Source organism: Trachurus trachurus, assembly GCF_905171665.1.
Source record: "Trachurus trachurus genome assembly, chromosome: 18".
NCBI classification, from domain to species: Eukaryota; Metazoa; Chordata; class Actinopteri; order Carangiformes; family Carangidae; genus Trachurus; species Trachurus trachurus.
The window spans coordinates 9,813,487-9,835,368 of record NC_139909.1 but is presented as its reverse complement, the minus strand read 5'-3'; the positions used below and the strand labels follow the sequence as shown (position 1 = coordinate 9,835,368).

Below are 21,882 nucleotides of genomic sequence, written 5' to 3'. Positions count from 1 at the left end.
ACAAGTCCATTTTTGGGGATTTTGTCCTTTTTGGGGGGGAATATGTGCCTCAATGATATGATCTACTGTCTCATATTCAGCACAGGTTTATGTTTTTACAAATTACTGAAATTATTTTGTCATTAATTTTGACCTTATTTCAATCTTTATCCATCATTATAATCATTTGACTTTTTCTAAAAAATGTTGACTCTAATAAGCTTCCGTAGAATCGTCCAGTAGAAGGAGCTGAAAACCGACTTGTCCAAAAAGCACCCGCTGTGATCGTTGTGTGTTTGGGTTTCAGTCAAACTCAGGACATCACATGGACATCAGTGTGTGTGTGCGAGCGTGTGTGTGCGAGCGTGCGTGTGTATGTGTTGGAAACAGAATCAAGTTTCTCAGTCAATGACAATGGGATTTAAAGATTTTTAGAAATAGCCTGATGAGGATTTTGCTGCTAACTTCAAAAGCCCCCCCTCCCTCCTTCCCTTTTTTTTAGTTAGTTTGAAACCAACTGACACAAACTCAGAGGAATCAATGGCCAGCAACGTACGTACTGTATCGATCAGCCTGTCCGGTAATGACAGCGTTGTTCATTTACCACCATGTTTGTTCAGTCGGTCTTTGGTGTGAAACGTCCCCCCGTCGTCCTCGGTCTCTGGTTCTTTGATCCAAGACGAGCCGCTCGATCAATCGGACCATTGGAGAAATCCTGATCCCGATTGGCGGTTACAGTGGTGGGATCGTCCACCAGTAAAAAAAACAAAACAAACCAATGAATAAGCACCAAGCAGAAGCTCCAGATGTGGTCTATGTAGCAGTTTGCTACAGTCTGTTTGGATCAAACTCCCCTTTTCACCACAGATTCAACCTTTTCTAGACACCTCACCACGTCACAAATAAATAACCAAGAGTTTCTCTCCATCGAGACCAATGGACTGATAGATACCAAAAAACCCCATGAAACATTTTCTCAAGGCCATGTTGTGTTTACGTCGACTCTTTGAGACTTTGAGGGTTTTTCTTTACGCTAGTATTTGTCAGCACAGAAGACACTTGACTCTAGGCTGAACGTTTTATATGGGTTAGATCCTTTCCAGCTTTTTAACCTTAACCTGCACTTGATCACTATTTTTTTTTTTTTTTTTTACAACGGCAAAGTCCCTGATTTGATTTGATTTAATTAGATTTGACGTTACTGTTATCGGCACAGGTATCCAAATTCATTGATAGATGATTGGGTATTTCGTACCAAGATGCTCATTGGGAGTAGAGGTTTAACTTTTCCAACCATGCTAGATCTTGTAAAGCTCCTCCGACTGCGCCGCTCTACAGTATCTCTGAATCTAAAGTCCAAGAAGCCTAAACTTGTGAAGAGAGTCGGTAAGAAGCAGAAACACCAGTTAAGACTCAGGCCGATTGGGTTTCCGGCAAGTGACGACGATGTATCGTATGTGCAGTGCGACCGTTTCAGTTGTGAATGAGGTGTAATAATAGTAATAAGTAATTTCGTGAAGTGCGTCAGGTCATGTCCAGATTTGTGCCTTGATTCTCCCGGGAATCACCTTCTGTCATGTTTGAGCCCGAGCTCTTGATCTTGAGAGGACACTGTCGTTTATGGGGTCGATCAGGTTTTCGTTGAGGGGGGGGTTGGTCTCTACAGGAAGTCCTCAGGTTAACTACAAAGGGTATAAAGAGACCAAGAAGTTTACCAGGACACCTCCTACCTTCTACTACCTGATCTGTAACGAACGGTGTTGGTTGATAACTCGTTTTCAGTGTCGCCGTACCCTTTAACTTGTCCGTGATACGTCGGTTCCACCCTTTAAAGGTATACATCGTTGACTTTTTCCCAAAACCTCAGCAATGAGTCTGAGAGAACGGTTGTAGTTTTGGTTGCTATCGGTGACGCTTCTCCTCTCGAGGCAGAATCGACCCTTTAAAGCAGAAGTGCTGCGACAAGTTTCGGTGTCTCACTTCACAATAGAAACGAGGCCCCCGGTCGGTCACGGCAGATCTTTACTGACGATCCAACCTGCTTTGCTTCACCTTGATTGGAGTTTGAGCTCCTCTACCGAAAAAAACCCAACAAAAAACAGCACAGTTCTACGAATTGGTAATTTCCAATGTCTATATTTATCAACAATACACTTGTAATTCCGCATTTTGGCCAGTAGGTGTAGCCAAAGCTGCACATAGTCAATGAGGGGCTCGGATCATCAGGGTAAAGTCTGAGAGGGATGGTCCGTCTCTTGAGTGGAGTGGGTGGATTTTTTTTTTTTTTTTTGAGAACGACCTGGTTCCTGTTCCTGTTCTTCCGCAAAAAAAACAGGTGAATAAAATAAAAACAGTCTTTGGTGTCCGAGGAGAGGTTTGGTCTCACCGAGGAGGAGGGTCGGAGGTGAAACAGCAGAGACAGCCACTTCAAAATAAAAAAGAAACAAAAACAAACGGTGTTGGTCGGGTGGTTGCGTTTTTAAGGGGAAAACAGATGAAAAATCTATTTTTTTTATTTTTTACTTTGTACAAGCACCATGATGTAATTACCTCAATCAAAACCTATTTTACTGTCTAAAGTTCTATTGTTGTAAAATACAATTATTTTGTGTAGTGTAAAATCTTACAGTTTTATAAAAAAGGAAAGTAATGTTGGTTCAGAAATTGTTGGTATAAATTGTGGATTTCTGCTCCATTGGGTAAATGTTTTCTTTTTGTGGGATTATTATTATTATTTTTATTTTTTTTTGTACTTGCTAATAACCCAGGAAACAAAAAAATAAAAAAGGCAGAAGCTTCTGGATGCGTTCACTTGTCACAGGCCGTCGACATCTTCCTCTCAGTTCTCTGATGGTCTTTAGATTCACTCTGGCTCTGTGGTAATGAACCTGACAAGTACCTGTGTCATTGTTCATTTCAGTTTGACTCTTTCATTAACATTAGCGGATTGTAGTTTGAGGGGTTTTGTGTCATAATATAGCCTGCTTTATAACAAATACACAGGAAATGTGTTTCAGCTTTCTCTATGGTCTCGGCTGACCAAAGATGGCGTCGGCACATTTCACCTGTATGTCTTTTAATCATGTTATACCCTCTCCACAGTTTGTTGGATAGCTCCTGTTATGTAAATATTACTGATTAAATTAATTTAAGTACATCTGTTTCTGGCTCTTTTATGTTTGATTTCACTGTGATTGTGTTTTTTGTAATTTATTTTAGCCATACTTTATTATAAGACACCGTCAATTAAGGTTTATTAAATGTATTTAGTTGCATTAATCATCTGTTACACATCTGGATTAAAATTCATGGCCCGGAGAACATATTGCCATATCAGTATATTCAAGTAGTATGTATTATGTAAATATACGGGTAGTTCTTTCTACGAAACAGGTGCCGTTTCCACTTTCAAATTTTCAGCTTGGTCAAACTGAGGGATGCACACAAATCATAACATTTAAACAAAATAATGTTATTTTGAATAAATATATGTTATGTAAACAGGGACACACACGCATATAATCCTGAAAATAATAAAGTTTGGAGAAAAAATAGAATATTATTTGGTGATATTTAACATGCAAATATCATGTCGGTCAATACAGACTCATGAATATGATCATATGTTACACTTTAAGTATAGTATTTTCTGATATACCATGTTAATAACACTTTATTTAATAGCTGTAAACACTCTTTAACACATTTTTGTGTGCCTTGTGCATCTTGTCAAATGTTGCAGACCCAAATGGCATCTGTTTCGTATAATGACCTATAGACATATAAAATGTTCCACTTTATAGTAGTTTCAAATATAATCATTACATATTTGACATGTATGTTTTTATTTCATATAGCCTACATGTATTTCATATATGGAAATTAAATGTATGTGCATATATTTATGTATAAACCAGGAAATAAGAACATAGTTGTATGTTATAATGTAAATCCAGGGCTCAATAGAGATGCAGTTAAATGTACTACAGTGCAGCGTGAATCAGGTTGAATGAACAATATTATTATTATGTTGCTTTGTGAACAGAGACTAGTAGTTTATAATCTCACAAGCGAAGGAGACTTTCGAGTGTCAACGTGGAGGTTACGTGTAGTTTCACATCCTGTAAGAGGAAGTGAGCACAAAGCACAGAGAGAGAGAGGCCGAGCCGAGCCACCACATCTGTATCCACATCTGCATCCAGCTGCTGCTGCTGCTGCTGCTGCTGCCACGAGACAAGAAGAAGAAGAAGCTGCAGCAGCAGCTGGACATGTCCTCACCAACCACATCCTCATCATACTCATCATCATCCACTTCCTTTTTTTTTTAATTGACATGCAAACAGTATATATTACTCAAATAATTAGCCAGGGGTTCAAATATATTGAATAAAAAGGTTGTAAATTGTCCCATCCTCCTCCTCCTCCTCCTCCTCCTCCTCCTCCATCTGTGTTGGACTGTGAGTGGGCGGGGCTTCAGAGGGAGGAAGAGATGCGCGAGGAGAGCAACAACAACCAGAAGTGAGGAAACCACATACACACACATGCACACATTTACACAATACACGCGCACACATACACGCGCACACATACACACATTGAGGAGCCGGCGGCCGGACACTAACTGGATCAGACCCAGCTAGCTTCACTTCGTCCTCCTCCTCCTCCTCCTCCTCCTCCTCCTCCATCCTCATACCAGAGGAAGTGGCCCCCCTCTCCTCTCCTCCCCGCTGCTCTCCTCTCCTCTCCTCTCTCGGACCCTGATGGAGAAACAGGCTGGAGGAGCCGCTGCTGCCGGCGGCGCCGCGGACGGAGCGGGGCCCAACAGAAAGCCCTGGAACGCGGCGGCGACCTGTGGAGGACCAGCGGCCGGAGAGACCGCGGAGAGGTGAGCGGTCTAAAAACTATCCATTTGTTGTGTTATATCGTCTAATTATTACCCAAATATGATATTTCTTTTTAAAAAAAATTAATATAGTCGCGTCGCTACAGGTTTACATACAGTAACGGTTATATTTTTAAGTTTGAAAAGGCGTTAACCGTAAAGAATTCGAGCAGTACCGGCGGAGCTAACGGTGTTATCTAACGGCTGTGCTACACCGGGGAGGCTGAAGGATGTAGCGGACAACATGACAGACATATGGGGCAGCAACAACACACACACACGCTCAGCCGGAGGAAACAGTGGTGTGTGCCAGATAGCATTAGCATTAGCAGCTAGCGCTAGTTAGCCGTGACAGCTAACGGTTCAGTAAGTTAGCTGTACACTAACTGTGATGCTAACTGTGTCTGTCAGACATCTGTCACTTTATTGACCCACTGTTTTTTGTTTTTAGTGTACGTAGCTTTTTCTTTAAATAATAATCATAAAATATATCAAAATATGACTGATATGTATTTATATTATTGTTTTTAGTAGTATTGACTTATGTTGAATCATGTTTTCATGTTAAATTGCTGTATAATTTGATTAAATTCATGCGTAATTACGTAAATGGGTCAGTGACAAAAAATGTTTTTTAAAACATACGGTACATCAGATGTGTTTAAATGTACATTTTGTATTCACGTTGGTTTTATGTCATTTTAAATGAATGCCCTGAAAATGTCAAATGGTGTAACCACAAAAGAATGATAAATATTAAATATTTTATCCACCTACAGTGGATTTAAGTGTACTTATGAATAATATAGGCTATACGTTCTTCTGAAAACATTACATTAAAAGTTGTTTGTTTGTTTTTGCTGTATTTCTAACTCAAATTTGGTAATACTGAGCAGGACTACTTTTTTCTAAATAATGTGACAAATTATGTAAAATCTGTTATATATAGTGTTTCATTTTGAAAGTGAATTACACGTATTCAACATTTGAGTCCAGATTTATTTCCCTGTATATAGTCAGATTTCTATGGAAAAAATACTGGTTACACCATTTGCATCATGTCACTGACCCAATATATGAAAAATATGTTAAGTAAAAACGTTTTTTACAAAATATGTATGGTTTTTTTTTGTGTGTTCAGTCCCTCAGGTTCCCATGTGGAGTGGTGTAAACAGCTGATCGCAGCCACCATCTCCAGTCAGATCTCAACATCAGTGCCACCTGACATCGTCAGCAGAGAGAACAAGGTAACCGACCCCTACACACACACACACACACACACTCACTCGTACTACTGACAGTGGTTCTCATCAGTGTGTTCTGTAACTATCAGGCTTTGAGGCGACCAGAGTTCATGGTAAGACACAAACAGCTGCAGTGTGTACATGTGCACGTGTGCTGTTTACGCTGGCGTGTGGGCACAGCTTTAAGTGTTAAATGTGTGTGTGTGTGTGTGTGTGTGTGTGTGTGTGTGTGTGTGTGTTACGTCCCAGCTGCTGCTACAGTCTCTCCTCTGCAGACGTCCGTCCACAGTGAGACAGAAAACACACACCTGTGACATCACCAGCTGATACAGGGAGGAAGTCGACCCCATTGTTGCAGCATCATCTGTTGTTGTTATTAGATCTTAAAGGGATAGTTCAACATTTTGGTCAAATCCTCCTCTCACCATAATCCCTATAGTCGTAGCAGTAGGTTCATCACCTTTAATTATCGGTGCATTTTGTTTTGAGATCAGCGGGGCAGAGACGTGAGCTGCTCAGTGAACACAATGGAGGTGAACGGTATTTTTACGTTTCCCTCATCAAACTTATCAAATACACAATCCAACAACTCCAAAACACTCTGGTGGACAAGTTGTGACCTGCACATTCACCACGCTATGACATAATCATAACTACGAGACAGAGTTGTTTTCGAGGTAAATGCAGCCGGAACTACTTTCCAGACACGGCTGCTGGGCGGAGTGATTTCAAAAGCGCAAGTAGTTCATGTAAAGTAGAGTATTTGCTTCATGTGTTGTAATGTTACTTTTGCGAGTCACAACAAGGAGGGAACAGGCAAAATGGCACTTTAGCAATGGATTATGTTTGTGTTTTCACTTTGAAATGATCCACTGGAAACAGAAACCTAGTTTTGATGTCTTCTGTTAATTTTAATGCAGGATATTTACAGGGCTTCACGCTAGTGTTCATGGGAAATGGAGTCTTCCTTCAGGCAAAACACTACCGCTTTGGTCCACAGGCGCTGCCAAACTCAACCAAAACTGAAAGTTCTTTAGTACTGCTTTAAATACGTTAGCATTAGCTTAGCTGTAGCTACTAGGCGCGTACCTGGCTACCAGTACAATTGAAGGTTGGAGCGAGAGCGGGCGAGTCTGAGTGCGACACCTACAGGCTGGGAGGAATTACACTTGTAGCTAACACCTTTAACTATGTATTTTGTACACATAATTATGTATTGTGTATTATTATGAGGTCGACTGACTCGGATGTAAACCAGGCAGCAGGTGGAAACTTCAGGTGGGAGGGAGAGGGTCGGCTCTGCTCCGTTTCCTTCACCGATCTCACACACACACACACACACACACACACACACACACACACACACACACACGCTGGTGTCACTCACTCTTCTCTGCTGCTTGTGTTTCACGCTTGTGGCCGACGTCGCGCAGCAGCTCCAGCTCCGTCCTCGTGCCGCTGACACTTCGCTCCTCTCACTGGGGTTGTAGCTTGGAGGCTCTGTGTGTGTGTGTGTGTGTGTGTGTGTGTGTGTCTGTGTGTGTGTGTGTGTGTGTGTGTGTGTGTGTGTGTGTGTGTGTGTGTGTGTGTGTGTGTGTGATCTGGACTAACCAACGTGGTGTGTTTGACCTCCAGGTGTCCAAGAGGCTGAACCCCAGGGTAAGAGACTAAAACACTGACTGAGTCTTTACTGTGGTGGTAGAAAGACAGGAGGAGGAGGAGGAGGAGGAGGAGGAGGAGGAGGAGGAGGAGGAGGAGGAGAAGAAAGAGGAGCAGCGACCTCCTCCACACAGGAACTAACCAGCTGTTTAACCCCTAACCCTCTCTCCTTTTCTCTCTCTCTCTTCTCTCTGTTTTCTCTCACTCTCTCCATGCTGGCTCGACCCTGCAACAGGATTTACATGATGAAGGTCTTTGTTACCATGGAGATAGTGACTCTGATGCTGCTGCTGCTTCGGCAAGTTTCTCACTGTCTGTGCTTCATCCTCCGTGTTTCCTCCTCCTCCTCCTCCTCCTCCTCCTCCTCCTCCTCCTTCTCCTCCTCCCTCTGGCCTAGTCTGCATGCCTCCTCCTCCTCCTCCTCCTCCTCCTCCTCCTCCTCCTCCTCCTCCTCCTCCTCCCTCTGTCCTAGTCTGCATGCCTCCTCCTCTTCCTCTTGTTGCTTTTCCTCCCTTTTTTCTTCTCCTTCTCCTCTCCTCCTTCCTCCTCCTCCTCTTCTTTCTTTTCCTTTCATTCTTTCTCTTTCTTTTCCTCCTCCTCTTCTTCTTTCTTTTCCTTTCCTCCTTTCTCCTCTCTCTTTTCCCCCTCTCCTTCTTTCTCCTCCTTTTCTTCTTTCTTTTCCTCCTCCTCTCCCTTTTCCTCCTCTTTTTCTTCTCCTTCTCCTCTCCTCCTTCCTCCTCCTCCTCTTCTTTCTTTTCCTTTCATTCTTTCTCTTTCTTTTCCTCCTCCTCTTCTTCTTTCTTTTCCTTTCCTCCTTTCTCCTCTCTCTTTTCCTCCTCTCCTTCTTTCTCCTCCTTTTCTTCCTGCTCTTCTTCTTTCTCCTCTTTCTTCCTTCTCTTCTTTCTTTTCCTTTCCCTCTTTCTCCTCTTTCTTTTCCTCCTCCTCTCCTTCTTTCTCCTCCTCTTCTTCTTTCTTTTCCTTTCCTCCTTTCTCCTCTCTCTTTTCCTCCTCTCCTTCTTTCTCCTCCTTTTCTTCCTGCTCTTCTTCTTTCTCCTCTTTCTTCCTTCTCTTCTTTCTTTTCTTTTCCCTCTTTCTCCTCTCTCTTTTCCTCCCCCTCTCCTTCTTTCTCCTCCTCTTCTTCTTTCTTTTCCTCCTCCTCTCCCTTTTCCTCCTCTTTTTCTTCTCCTTTTCCTCTCCTCCTCTTCTTTCTTTTCCTCCTCCTTTCCTTCTTTCTGCTCTTTTTCTTCCTCCTCTTCGTCTTTCTTTTCCTTTCCCTCTTTCTCATCTTTCTTTTCCTGCTCTCTATCTTTCTCCTCCATCTCCCCTCCTCCTTCTTCTTCTCCTCTTCCTCTTGTTGCTCCTCCTCCTCTTCTTCTTTCTTTTCCTTTCCTTATTTCTCCTCTTTTTCTTCCTCCTCTTCTTCTTTCTTTTCCTTTCGTTCTTTCTCACCTTTCTTTTCCTCCTCTTCTCCTTCTTTCTCCTCCTCTTTTTCTTCCGGCTTTCAATATTTCTCCTCCTTCTCCGCCTCCTCTTCTTCCTCTTGTTGCTCCTCCTCCTCTCCTGCAGAACAGGTTCTGTGGTTCGGTCCCTACGTGGTCGTTTCAGTCTCAGTTCCTCCATCATGTTTATTTCATTTTACTTGTTTTCATTTTATTATGATCTTTGTTTGTGTATTTTGATGTAGTGACATTAAAGGGACAACGAGGAGTTTTGGAAAAGTGAAGCGTTTTCACACTACATTTATGAGCCTCCGCGCGCACCGTAAAATTATTTTGACCGGCGCAAGACAGACTCATGTTTTCATTCATCAAGAATTAAAGTCAGAGGTTCAAAGAGGTTCACATACCGTCGTAGTTCCCACCATAAACGGCGATTCAGCTGCGTTATTCTCATGACTCGTTGCGAAACCGAAAGTAAAAAACGCTGGTCGGCTCGACCAGCATTTCCGCCACCACTAATAATAACAAAATAACGATAGAGACAGAACGATATATTTATCGAAAATGGGCCCATTAACAAGTGTGGGTAGCGGAGATTCATCCACATTAACGTGAGACTTTTTTATAACCGAATAGAAACTCCTCGTTGTCCCTTTAAGATGAATGTATTGATTATATAAAAGGCCTCAAACACTTTACAGCCTCACTAACATTTTAAAATATTCCCATGATTCCTCTGTCATTTATGATATTTATTGACTTTTACACGGTCAGTCTTATTGATGATGGACAACACTTTTTTTTTTTAAAGAATATTTTTTGGCTTGTTATTAGACAGTAGAGTTGAGAGAGACAGGAAGTGGGGAGGCAGAGAGAGGGGGGAGGACAGTGGAACCGCCTGCAGCGAGGACTGTACACGGCGCCGCATGGACAACACAGTTTAGTGTGAGTCTGTAGGTTTTAATCAGATGGTTTCTCCGCTCACAGCTTCATGGTTTTCCGTCGTCGTTCACTTTGTCGTCAACGTGACAAACATCTGTTCCTGCTCAGAAACAGATGTTGACTCACCTGCTGCTGTGTCTGTGTCTGTGATCATGTTGTGACTCTCTCTGGTCTGTGCAGATCCTCCCGGCCCTGAGGTACGGCGCTCAGGTCAGGATGTCCCCGAACCAGGTCCCTCTGTTGCCAGGGGAGACCATCCAGACCACAGGTACAGTACCGCCCGTCCGTCCGTCGCTGCAGCAGAATCACAAATGTTTTTATTAACCAGAACAGTGAAGGTGAAGGTGAAGGGTTAAAATAATAGTTACAATAGTTAGTAAATTTCAGGTTGTGAACTTTTTTCTCCCACAAACGCAACACAACAGTTACACCTCGATATATTCTTCTTAACTACAGGAGCACAAATCCTGTTTAACCAGTCACAGATAAACGCACGCTCACATTTTTGCTGCTATAGTTGTAGTAGATTTGACCTGTATCGAACAATATGAAGTTGTGGTGGGAAAAAAAAAAATCCGCAAATCTGAATTTGAACTCGTGCAGTAAAAGTTATACATCTTTAAAAAAAGAAAAAAAAAATTGCACAAAATATTTGTATTCTTTTATATTTTAACTCCAACTGCTTGAATCAAGTCACAGCTGCTGTTTTCTGATCTGTGCGTTCACTCTGTGGAGCAAAATGTAAATACAGTAACATAAGATTAAAAAAAAAAAAAGAATAAAGTAAAATATTCTAAAAGTGCAAAAAATATGAATATACTATCTACGATTTAGGATTTATATAAAGATAAAGATACAGAATACAGAAAAAGTTATTGTCTACCACTGTTGATCAATCACTATTAATCAATACATTGTCCTTTCCGTGTGTGTGTGTACAGTGAAGGATGTGATGTACATCTGTCCGTTCAGCGGTCTGGTCACTGGGACTCTGACCATCACAGACTACAAGCTCTACTTCAGCAGCGTGGAGCGGGTACGCCACACACAGACACACACACACACACACACACACACATTAAGCCCATCACTTATTGATCTATTGATTGATTGATTGATTGACTAACCTGCAGTGTGGCCTCATGCAGGAGTCTCCGTTCATCCTGGACGTGAACCTGGGTGTGATCAGCCGGCTGGAGACCATCAGTGTGTCCACGCAGGGCGAGAACACCAAGGGGCTGGAGCTGGTCTGCAAGGTGACGCCTCCTTAACGCTATCGTCACGGCAACACAGCTGTTTTTTTGTTCTTTTTTAGTTTTTTTAAAGGAGCTTCCTGTTGTGTTTTTCCTCCAGGACATGAGGAGTCCCCGGTTCGCCTACAAGACGGAGGAGAGTCATCCAGATGTGGTGGAGGCGCTGGCCACACACGCCTTCCCGCTCTCACACAGCCAGGTCAGCTGCTCTCAGGCTTTTATTTTGAAAAGACAGGCTGCAGTCTGTGATTGGAGGATTGTATGGTGAAAATATATATAGAGATAAATATTATATATGAAATATTCATCTTTTTTATTTTATTTTCCTCTTTTTAATGCTTAAAGGGACAACGAGGAGTTTTGGAAAAGCGAAGCGTTTTCACACTACATGTATGAGCCTCCGCGCGCACCGTACATTTCTTTGACCCGGCGCAAGACGGACTCATGTTTTCATTCATCAATAATTAAAGTCAGAGGTTCAAAGAGGTTCACATACCATCGTAGTTCCGACCATAAACGGCGATTCTGCGGCGTTATTCTCATAACTCGCCATGAAGGAAACGCTGGTCGGCTCGACCAGCATTTCCGCCACCACTAATAATAACAAAATAACGATAGAGACAGATCGATATATTTAGCGAAAATGGAGCCATTAACAAGTGTGAGTAGCGGAGATTCATCCACATTAACGTGAGACTTTTTTATAACCGAATAGAAACTCCTCGTTGTCCCTTTAATGAACAATTAGATTCTTATTTTTAACCAAAACGCTTTGGTTTAAATCAGTATTTTTCTTCTTCCTGCTCCTTTTCCAACACGTTAAACCAGTTCTCAGGTGTCAGACGGAAGATACTGTATGTTATTACAATATGGAGACCTGTCCACGTGTACACAGAATATTATTAATATATTAAATCATTATCTTTTTTTTATTTTATTTTATTCTTTGCAAACAGGTAGATTATTATTAACCAATATTTTTTGGTTTAAATAAGTTATTTTCTTCTTCCTGCTCCTTTTCCAACGAGTTAAACAAGTTGTCACATGTCAGACGCTGCTTTTTATTGCTTTGTTGTCGGTAATTAATATGATTATAATGATCAATATTATTATTTTCTATCCAACCACTTGGCTTTTCATTCTTGATTTTTTTCTTTCTTTCTTTTTTTTTATATATATTTTTTGTTTTTTAATGGTCGTTTCTTATCTGTCACATTGAATTTTTTGGATCTGAACACTTTTTTTTTTTTTTTTCGATATTTTGGCTTATGCTCTCATATGTTTGTCTGTTTAGGTTTGTTCCGTTTTCTTTTTTTGTCTTTGCATTTCATGTCTTAATATTTTAGTTGTGTTTTTCTTGTTAGACTGTTTGTACTGTATGTCACATTATATATAAGATAATAAGAAAACAAAGCTCAGTTTAACGTCACCTTCCTCCTCTGTGTCGTCGTCTCAGCCGCTGTTCGCCTTCCAGTACAAGGAGCAGTTTCCTGTGGACGGCTGGAAGGTTTACGACCCGACGGCCGAGTACAGACGCCAGGTGAGAGCACACATCCAAGACTGATGTTGTATTGATCTGCTGAGAAACTGAGAATGAAATCTGATCTGAAGCTGGTCTCCTCCTCCTCCTCCTCCTCCTCTTTCTTTTCCTGCGGCGTGGTGCGTTCAGGGTCTCCCCAACGAGAGCTGGACCATCAGTAAGATCAACAGCAGCTTCGAGCTGTGCGACACCTACCCCTCGGTCCTGGTCATCCCCACCAACATCAGCGACGACGACCTCCGACGAGTCGCTGTGTTCAGGGCCAAGCACCGCATCCCGGTCAGTCTCCGAGAACAGACCATAATCAACTAGTTGGTTGTTGTTTCTAGTTGAAACCTGGTTGGAAAGAAAATTATTTTTCATTTTAGATCAAAAACAAACAAGAAAAAACACAATTACACAATTAAAAACTGAAAAACAAGATCGTATTAGAAGAAAGGGTGTTTGAAGAGAAAGGTAAATATTTCAAAATAAAAGTATATAAATAAATATAATATGTTGATATACTTCCAGATTTAAATTTATTAGACTATTAATTCACACTGCATTCCTCCGAGCTTTTATTTTGAAACATTTATCTTTACTTCCATGTCACCTGACCACACCTTTCTCCATTCCTTAATAAAACTATATATATAACTACTTTTTAAGTTTTTAACCAGGATGGAAAGAAATAAGCAAAGTGCTTTGATGTCACGATCAAAACAAGATCATGTTAGAAAAAAGAAAAGAAATATATTTTTGGAGGGTACAGTAGGGTAGTCAGGTGACAGAAGAAAGGGTAAGTATTTCAAAATAAAAGCTAAGAGGATAGTGTGATGATTATATAGAAGTGAAAGTAACATATTGAACCAGTCGCTATTTGGAAAACACGCATGGAAATATATTTACAGATTTAATTTATTAGACTATTAATTCACACTACATTCCTCTGAGCTTTTATTTTGAAACATTTATCTTTACTTGCATGTCACCTGACCACACCTTTCTCCATTCCTTAATAAAACTATATATATATAACTACTTAAAAAAAAAAAAAGTTTTTAACCTGGATGGAAAGAAATGAGCAAAGTGCTTTGATGTCACGATTAAAACAAGATCATGTTAGAAAAAAGAAAATAAATATATATAGTTGAATTGAGGAACAAATAAATTTAGTCAGGTGACAGAAGAAAAGGTAAGTATTTCAAAATAAAAGCTAAGAGGATAGTGTGATGATTATATAAAAGTGAAAGTACCATATTGAACCAGTCACTATTTGGGAAAACACGCATGGAAATATATTCACAGATTTAATTTATTACACACAGCATTCCTCCGAGCTTTTATTTTGAAATATTTATATATACTTTTGTGTTTACGTCTTCTTTCTTTAATAAAACTAGAAAAAAATGAGAAAGAAGGATTTTGCAAACACCAAAACTGGTCTCTCCCTGCAGGTGCTGTCGTGGATCCACCCGGAGACGCAGGCGTCCATCGTGCGCTGCAGCCAGCCGCTGGTCGGGCCGTCGGACCGCCGCTGCAAAGAGGACGAGCGTCTCCTCCAGATCATCATGGACGCCAACGCTCAGTCGCACAAACTCAGCATCTTCGACGCCCGACAGAGCAGCGTGGCCGTCACCAACAAGGTAGAGGAGCAACGACTACTCCTCCTTCTTCTTCTTCTTCCTTTCTCCTCTCCTTCATCAACTCTTTCACTCGCCTCCTCCTCCTCCTTCTACTCCTTCTTCTTCCCTTCATCAAATCAAATCAACTGTCTCTCTCTCTCCCTTTGCTTCTTCTCCCTTTCTCCTTCTCCCCTTCATCAACCTCCTTTTTCTTCTTCTTCCTCCCTCCCCTCCTTCATCAACTCTCTCCTTCCCCTCCTCCTACTTCTTCTCCTTCCTCTGTTCTCCTCTCCTCCATGAACTCTCTCCTCCTCCTCTTCCTTTCTCCTCCACTAACTTTTTCTCTCTCCTCCTTCTTCTTACTCTCTTTCCCTTCATCAACTCTCTCTCTCCTTCTTCTCCTTTTTCTTATTCCTCTCTCCTCTCCTCCTTCATCACCTCCCTCTCTCCTCTCCTCCTCCTTCTTCCTCTCTCCTCTCCTCCTTCATCACCCCCCTCTCTCTCCCTACTTCTCCCTCTCTCCTCTCCTCCTTCATCACCTCCCTCTCTCCTCTCCTCCTCCTTCTCCCTCTCTCCTCTCCTCCTTCATCACCTCCCTCTCTCCTCTCCTCCTCCTTCTTCCTCTCTCCTCTCCTCCTTCATCACCCCCCTCTCTCTCCCTACTTCTCCCTCTCTCCTCTCCTCCTTCATCACCTCCCTCTCTCCTCTCCTCCTCCTTCTCCCTCTCTCCTCTCCTCCTTCATCACCTCCCTCTCTCCTCCTCTCCTCCTTCCTCTCTCCTCTCCTCCTTCATCACCTCCCTCTCTATTCTCCTCCTCCTCCTTCTTCCTCTCTCCTCTCTCCTCTCCTCCTTCATCACCTCCCTCTCTCCTCCTCTTCCTTCTCCCTTCCTCTTCTCCTCCATGAACTTTCTCTCTCCTCCTCCTCCTTCTTCTTCCTCTCTCCTCTCCTCCTTCATCACCTCCCTCTCTCCTCCTCATCCTCCTCTTCCTTTCTCCTTTCCTCCATTAACTTTCTCTCTCCTCCTCTGCTCCTTCATCACCTCCCTCTCTCTCCTCCTCCTCCCCCCCCCAGGCCAAAGATGGCGGCTTTGAGAGCGAGACCTTCTACTCCAACGTGGAGCTGAACTTCCTGGACGTTCCCAACATCCACGTGATGAGGGAGTCTCTGAGGAAGATGAAGGACGTCGTCTATCCCACCATCGACGAAGCTCACTGGCACTCGGCCATCGACCAGACGCACTGGCTCGAGTACATCCGGGTAAACACCACACACACACACACACACACACACACACACACACACACACACACACACACACACACAGGCAGCCTATGGTAAGCCATTTTAACATTTAAAAGCCAGACTCGATATGTGTTGCAGATATCTGTAATTCAGTTTTGCCGAGTCAAAAAGAATATTTCCGATATCCGCAACTACGTTCTTCCTCGGACAAATGACGTCACTTTAACCATTCATGTGTATGGGGTTTACAATTCAGTTGCAGATATCCGCTATGTGAATGACGACTAGTACTAATAGCAGTTTGAGATATCTACAATTTGATTCTGACTAGTCATAATTCCAGTTCAAGATATATTTAATTCACCTCAGTTAAAGATATCTACATGTCCCTTTTCAGATATCTTAAATTAAGTTTTGACTAGGCGAAATGACATTGTAGATATTTCAAACTGGAATTATGAATAGCCGTAATTCAGTTACAGATATCCATAATTCACATAGTGGATATCTGCAACTGAATTGTAGATATCTGTAATGACAAACCCCATACACATGAATGGCAAAAGTAACATCATTTGTCCTAGGAAGAACGTAGTTGTGGATCTGAAATATTCTTTTTGACTAGAGGCAAAACTGAATTACAGATATCTTGAATGAAAAATCCAACTATTCAAAATGTAGTTACGTAAAGTCAGAAAGATGTTGTTGATTTCTACAATGTTAATTCCGGATAGTCAAACTTAGCTTTAAAATGTTAAATCTGATGCGTCCTGTGTATGTGTGTTGCAGCTGTTGTTGTCCGGAGCGGCTAAAGTGGCCGACAAACTGGAGTCTGGTAAAACGTCGGTGGTCGTCCACTGCAGCGACGGCTGGGACCGCACCGCCCAGCTCACCTCGCTGGCCATGTTGATGCTGGACAGCTACTACCGCACGCTCCGAGGCTTCCAGGTCTCACACACACACACACACACACACACACACACTGTAATCCAACTACACACTGCATCTGTCCAGTGTTTAAATGTGTGTTTGTGTGTCTCGCTGCAGGTTCTGGTGGAGAAGGAGTGGATCAGTTTCGGACACAAGTTTGCTGCAGTGAGTTCTGATCATCTCATACAAAACCAACTTTATTTAAACATTTTATTTATTTATGTATTTATTTATTACAGATCCCTATGAGTTGAGGCCGTAGCATTCAACTAGTCTTCCCCACCATGAACTGTACAAAAGCAAACGTACATATTAGCATTCAATATACATAAGAACCTACCAGCCAGAATTTAATACATCAACTATAATGTAACTAAACAAACAGACAAACATGACAGAAGAACAAATGTTAGTAGTTTGGTTGATACAATACATGGTAACTTGGTGAATCAATACAATCTGTGGTTTAACAGACAGAACATTGGCGTAGGTGTAATGGTGTAATATCCTACCTCATATAACCATATACGTACATATTAGCATTCAATATATATATATTTACATAGAAGAACCTACCAGCCAGAATTTAATCCATCAGCCAGAATATAACAAAACAAACAGACAAATTAAAAAAAACAATTAGAGGAAAAACAAAAAAAACAGTTAACTCAACAAAAAGCTGCTAGAACAGTTCCCTTCCAATGCTTAAGTTTCTTTTTAAATACCAATGTGTTGTGTTTGCTACAGCGGAGCGACTCTGTGAATAAAAGATCTCTGTAGAGACTGAGGTCGCCTACGCTGATCGTTGCTGGACACAATTTCATCACATCAGTGCTGTTGTTGCACTTATTTAATGTCTAACAGGAAAAACACAAACACAGGACGCACACTGGATAACAAATATTTAAAATTTAGGTATAAAAAAGGTTAGGAATGTGTGAAAATAACAAAAAAAATAGCAACAGAATTAAAGAGTTAACTCAAAATAGCCAATGTCCAGTTGTGTTCAGGGTTTTTTTCAAAGTGAATCCAGGTGGATGTCGATGAGTTTCCTGCTGAGATCCAGCGGGCGGCGCCGTGGAGCCAAGAAAGCGCTTTACAGTAGATAATTAAATAAAAATGAATAAGTAAAGACAATAAAAAACAATAAAAGTAATAAAATAGAACAGAATAAAATAAGAAGAGGAGTCCTGAGTGTCTGAACGGACAAATGTGGACGCCATGGAAACAGGACTCAGGTTGTTGTTTGTTGTTGTTGTGTTGCAGCGCGTCGGCCACGGCGACGAGAACCACGCCAACTCGGAGCGCTCTCCGCTCTTCGTCCAGTTCATCGACTGCGTCTGGCAGATGACCCGCCAGGTAGAGGCCTTCATCATCATCACCGTCATCACCATCATCATTATCACCATCATCATTATCACCAGCCTATCAGGGTCCTAACTCCTCTTCTTCCTTCTCCTCCTCCTCTTCCTCTGCTTCCTCCTCTTCTCCTCCTCTTCTTCCTTCTCCTCCTCCTCTTCCTCCTCTTCTTCCTCCTCTTCCTCCTCCTCTTCTTCCTTCTCCTCCTCCTCTTCCTCTGCTTCCTCCTCCTCTTCCTCCTCTTCTTCCTTCTCCTCCTCTTTCTCCTCTTCTTCCTCTTCTTCCTTCTCTTCCTCTTCCTCCTCCTTCTCCTCTTCCTTCTCCTCCTCTTCCTCCTCCTCTTCTTCCTCCTCCTCTTCCTCCTCCTTCTCCTCCTCTTCCTCCTCCTCTTCCTTTTCCTTCTCCTCCTCCTTTTCATCCTCCTCCTCTCCTTCCTCCTCCTCCCCGTCCTCTTCCTCCTCCTCTTCCTTCTCCTCTTCCTCCTCCTCTTCTTCCTCCTCCCCGTCCTCTTCCTCCTCCTCTTCCTTCTCCTCTTCCTCCTCCTCTTCTTCCTCCTCCTCCTCCTCTTCCTCCTCCTCCTCCTCCTCCTCCTCCTCTTCCTCCTCCTCCTCCTCCTCCTCCTCCTCTTCCTCCTCTTCCTCCTCCTCCTCCTCCCCCCCCCCTCCTCCTCCTCCTCCTCCTCCTCCTCCTCCTCTTCCTCTTCCTCCTCCTCCTCCTCCCCCCCCCCCCCTCCTCCTCCTCCTCCTCCTCCTCCTCCTCTTCCTCCTCCTTCTCTTCCTCCTCCTCCTCCTCCTCCTCCTCCTCCTCCTCCTCCAGTTCCCAGCAGCCTTTGAGTTCAACGAGCTCTTCCTCATCACGGTGCTGGATCACCTCTACAGCTGCCTGTTTGGTACGTTCCTGTTCAACAGTGAAGAGGAGCGAGTGGCCAAGGTACGAACCACTCGTCTGTTAACATGGGGGGGGGGTCTGATGATGATGATGGTGGTGGGGGGAGGAGGGGGAGGAGGGGGGAGGGTCTCTCAGTAAAACTCTCCTGTGTCTCTCTGCAGGAGGTCCAGACTCAGACCGTGTCCCTGTGGTCCTACATCAACAGGTGAGAAGAGACCGGTGACTGATCACGGCTCCAGTTGAGCGTCTCACATCTGAGTTTTTTTAGTTTTTTAATTGAGCAAATGAAAATACAAACTCTCAAAGAGGATTATAATAATAATAATAATAATAATAATAATAATAATACAGGTGAAAATGAAATGCAGTAACAGAAAAGAAAAGTGCACAAACATAACATTAGAGGATTCATAAAGGATTCCAGACCAGGGCAGTCTAGCTGACCATAGTTTTAATGAATGATTGTTGTGTGTGTGCCTGGAGTATTTATCTGTCTATTTTTATATTGTGTATTTGCTTTTTTATTGTTGTGTGCTGCTGGGACAAACCAATTTCCCTCCTTCGGGATTAATAAAGTTAATTCAATTCAATTCAATTCAAAAACAAAAGCAAAACAACAACCTCAGGCTTCCTGTTTTTTCTTTATACTGTAACACACACCTTCTCTCTGGTTGCTCTGTGTGAAAACCACTGAATCAGCGCTGACTCATCAAAAGAGGCGCTTCTTTTTTCTTTTTCTTTTTTTTTTTACTCTGCTTCACTTTGTGTCGTCTCTGCTGTTGTGAAGCGTGTGAACGTATCGTCCAGTTTCAGTCACATTAAGGCAAACACATGCAGAAGAAAATCGATTTCCAATTCCAATTAGTCGGATCTGCAGAGCTCCGGTATCAGGCGGACTAACACGTTGACATGCACTTCAGTCGTCCAGTTCTAGTCAGATTAAGACTATCATGATGTTTCAACTGTCATTTAACCTCCCCTCTCGCCCCTCCCCCCACAGCCAGCCTGAGGACTTCACCAACCCGTTCTACGTGGACTACGAGCACCACGTCCTGTACCCGCTGGTCTCCTCCAGACACCTGGAGCTGTGGACCAGCTACTACGCCCGCTGGAACCCCCGCATGAGATCCCAGGTAGGGGGGAGGGGGAGGAGGGGGTGGGTGTGTGGGCATTTCAAGGAATGCAAGGAAGGAAGGACCAAAGGAAGGAAGGGAAAATTAAGGAAAGATAGAAGCAGGGAGGGAACAGATTGGGTCAATTTGGTCAACAAGGAAGGAAGAAGTAAGGATGAAGGGAAGGGGGGAAGGAAGGAAGGGAGGGAGGGAGGGAAAAAGGATTGTGAAAAGAAGGAAGGGATAAAAGGAAGGAAAGAAAGATGGAGGGAGGGAACAGATTCGTTCAAGGAAGGAAGAAGAAGGAAGGAAGAAAGGAAAGAAGGGAGGGAGGGGAAATGATTGTGGAAAGAAGGAAGGAAAAAAAGATGGAGTGAGGGAACAGATCAGGTCGATTGGATCAAAAGAGGAAGGAAGGAAGGGAAAAATGATTGTGGAAAGAAGGAAAGAGGAAGGATGGAGGAAGGGAACAGATTGGGTCAATTTTAAAACAAGAGGGTTGAACTAAGACCTACAAATCTGCACTATTCAGAAATGATTTTATTGCCAAGAGCAGTGAAGGTTTACACCACAAGGAACTTGACGTGGTGTCGGGTACAGACACAAAAGGTACAAAAAATAGTAAAAGGTAGCGATACAGTAAAAGTTTAAATAGAATAAGATAAAATAAAATAGAATAGAATGAAGATAAAGATCGATCTATACAGGATACAGAAAAAAAGTTATTGTGCAGATATTATAGTAGTTTTCATTCTTGTGCTCCAGGTGCCGGTGCATCAGACGCTGAAGGAGCTGCTGATCCTGAGGGCGGAGCTGCAGAGGAGGGTGGAGGAGCTGCAGAAGGAGGCCACCTCCCACTCCCTGTCCTCCTCCTCCGACCACTCCCCCTCCCCCACACACACCACAGGAACTCCCCTGCACTCGGCCGTCTGACACACAAATACACACACAGTATAATTCATGTTTCAGTGTTTACACTCTGAGGGATTATTCTTACATTTCTATTAACATTATAACAGAAACCAGATGTTTGTAAAGTTTTTTTATTTTATTTTTAAGTATTTAAAGAGAATTTAAAACCTGATGCCCCCCCCCCCCCCCTTCCCCCTTCCCCCTTTCTGCTTATTTATATTATTATTATTTAAGTTTCTCACCTGGTTCGGAGCAGCCAGTTGAACCTGCACTGGAGGAAAACCTGAGAGTCTTAAAGGGATAGTTCAACATTTTGGCAAATTGGCCCATTGCCATAATTCCTATAGTTTTAGGAGTAGGTTCATTAGCTTTATTTGTCGCTGCAAGATATTTTTAGAACGGCGGAGCAGAGCCGTGAGCTGCTCAGAGTTACGCTACGGAGGCTAATGGGATTTCTTGGTTTCCCTCAGCAAATACACAATCCAACAACTCCAAAACGCTCTGGTGGACAAGTTGTGACACATTCACCACGCTATGAGACAATAACAGAACGTTACCAGACAGAGTTGTTTTAGAGGTAAATTCATGCAAAACCGCTGATGTTGGTGAAAAACACCTTGCACCGACGATTAAAGGTAATGAACCTACTCCTAAAACTATAGGGATTATGGCAATGTGCCAATTTGCTAAAATGTTGAACTATCCCTTTAACGCTGACTTCAGATCAGTGTAGAAATCGTCTCAGGGTCTGTTAATGATTGATTGATTACTGTCTGTAGTGTTAGAAAGTTAGTGCAACCCCCCCCCTCGCTCGCCCTCACTCTGATTCTTCATCCTTTTCCAACACAAACTCCTCTGTGTTTAAAAAAAGAAAAAAAAAGGCCCCGCCCA

At 42.6% G+C, this 21,882-nt stretch overlaps 1 protein-coding gene across 4 annotated transcripts; it reads left to right on the top strand.

The window, feature by feature from the left end:
• The first annotated feature begins 4,469 nt into the window (after positions 1-4,469).
• mtmr1a (myotubularin related protein 1a) lies at positions 4,470-21,273 on the top strand. Of its 4 annotated transcripts, XM_083992834.1 has the most exons (20): positions 4,470-4,497; positions 4,676-4,864; positions 6,003-6,108; positions 6,195-6,218; positions 7,741-7,764; positions 10,326-10,413; positions 11,087-11,181; positions 11,279-11,401; positions 11,499-11,597; positions 12,855-12,938; positions 13,068-13,217; positions 14,378-14,566; positions 15,620-15,805; positions 16,580-16,738; positions 16,838-16,885; positions 17,987-18,079; positions 18,896-19,009; positions 19,129-19,172; positions 19,968-20,100; positions 20,845-21,273. In XM_083992834.1, the coding sequence occupies exons 2-20, from the start codon at positions 4,740-4,742 to the stop codon at positions 21,010-21,012; spliced, it is 2,052 nt and encodes a 683-aa protein (XP_083848960.1). In that variant the 5' UTR covers positions 4,470-4,497; positions 4,676-4,739; the 3' UTR covers positions 21,013-21,273. The 4 variants fall into 4 exon arrangements, with proteins under 4 accessions (XP_083848960.1, XP_083848961.1, XP_083848963.1 ...); XM_083992835.1 differs by lacking the exon at positions 4,470-4,497 and having other exon boundaries at positions 4,498-4,864; positions 11,294-11,401; XM_083992837.1 differs by lacking the exons at positions 4,470-4,497; positions 6,195-6,218; positions 7,741-7,764 and having other exon boundaries at positions 4,498-4,864; positions 11,294-11,401.
• Positions 21,274-21,882: the final 609 nt, after the last annotated feature.

Excerpts from the sequence above, each read along its gene's own strand:
- mtmr1a (XM_083992834.1), top strand. The coding sequence starts at position 4,740 with ATGGAGAAACAGGCTGGAGGAGCCGCTGCTGCCGGCGGCGCCGCGGAC. Across the intron at positions 11,598-12,854 it reads TCCCGCTCTCACACAGCCAG|CCGCTGTTCGCCTTCCAGTA; the intron begins GTCAGCTGCTCT and ends TCGTCGTCTCAG. Across the intron at positions 18,080-18,895 it reads TCTGGCAGATGACCCGCCAG|TTCCCAGCAGCCTTTGAGTT; the intron begins GTAGAGGCCTTC and ends CTCCTCCTCCAG.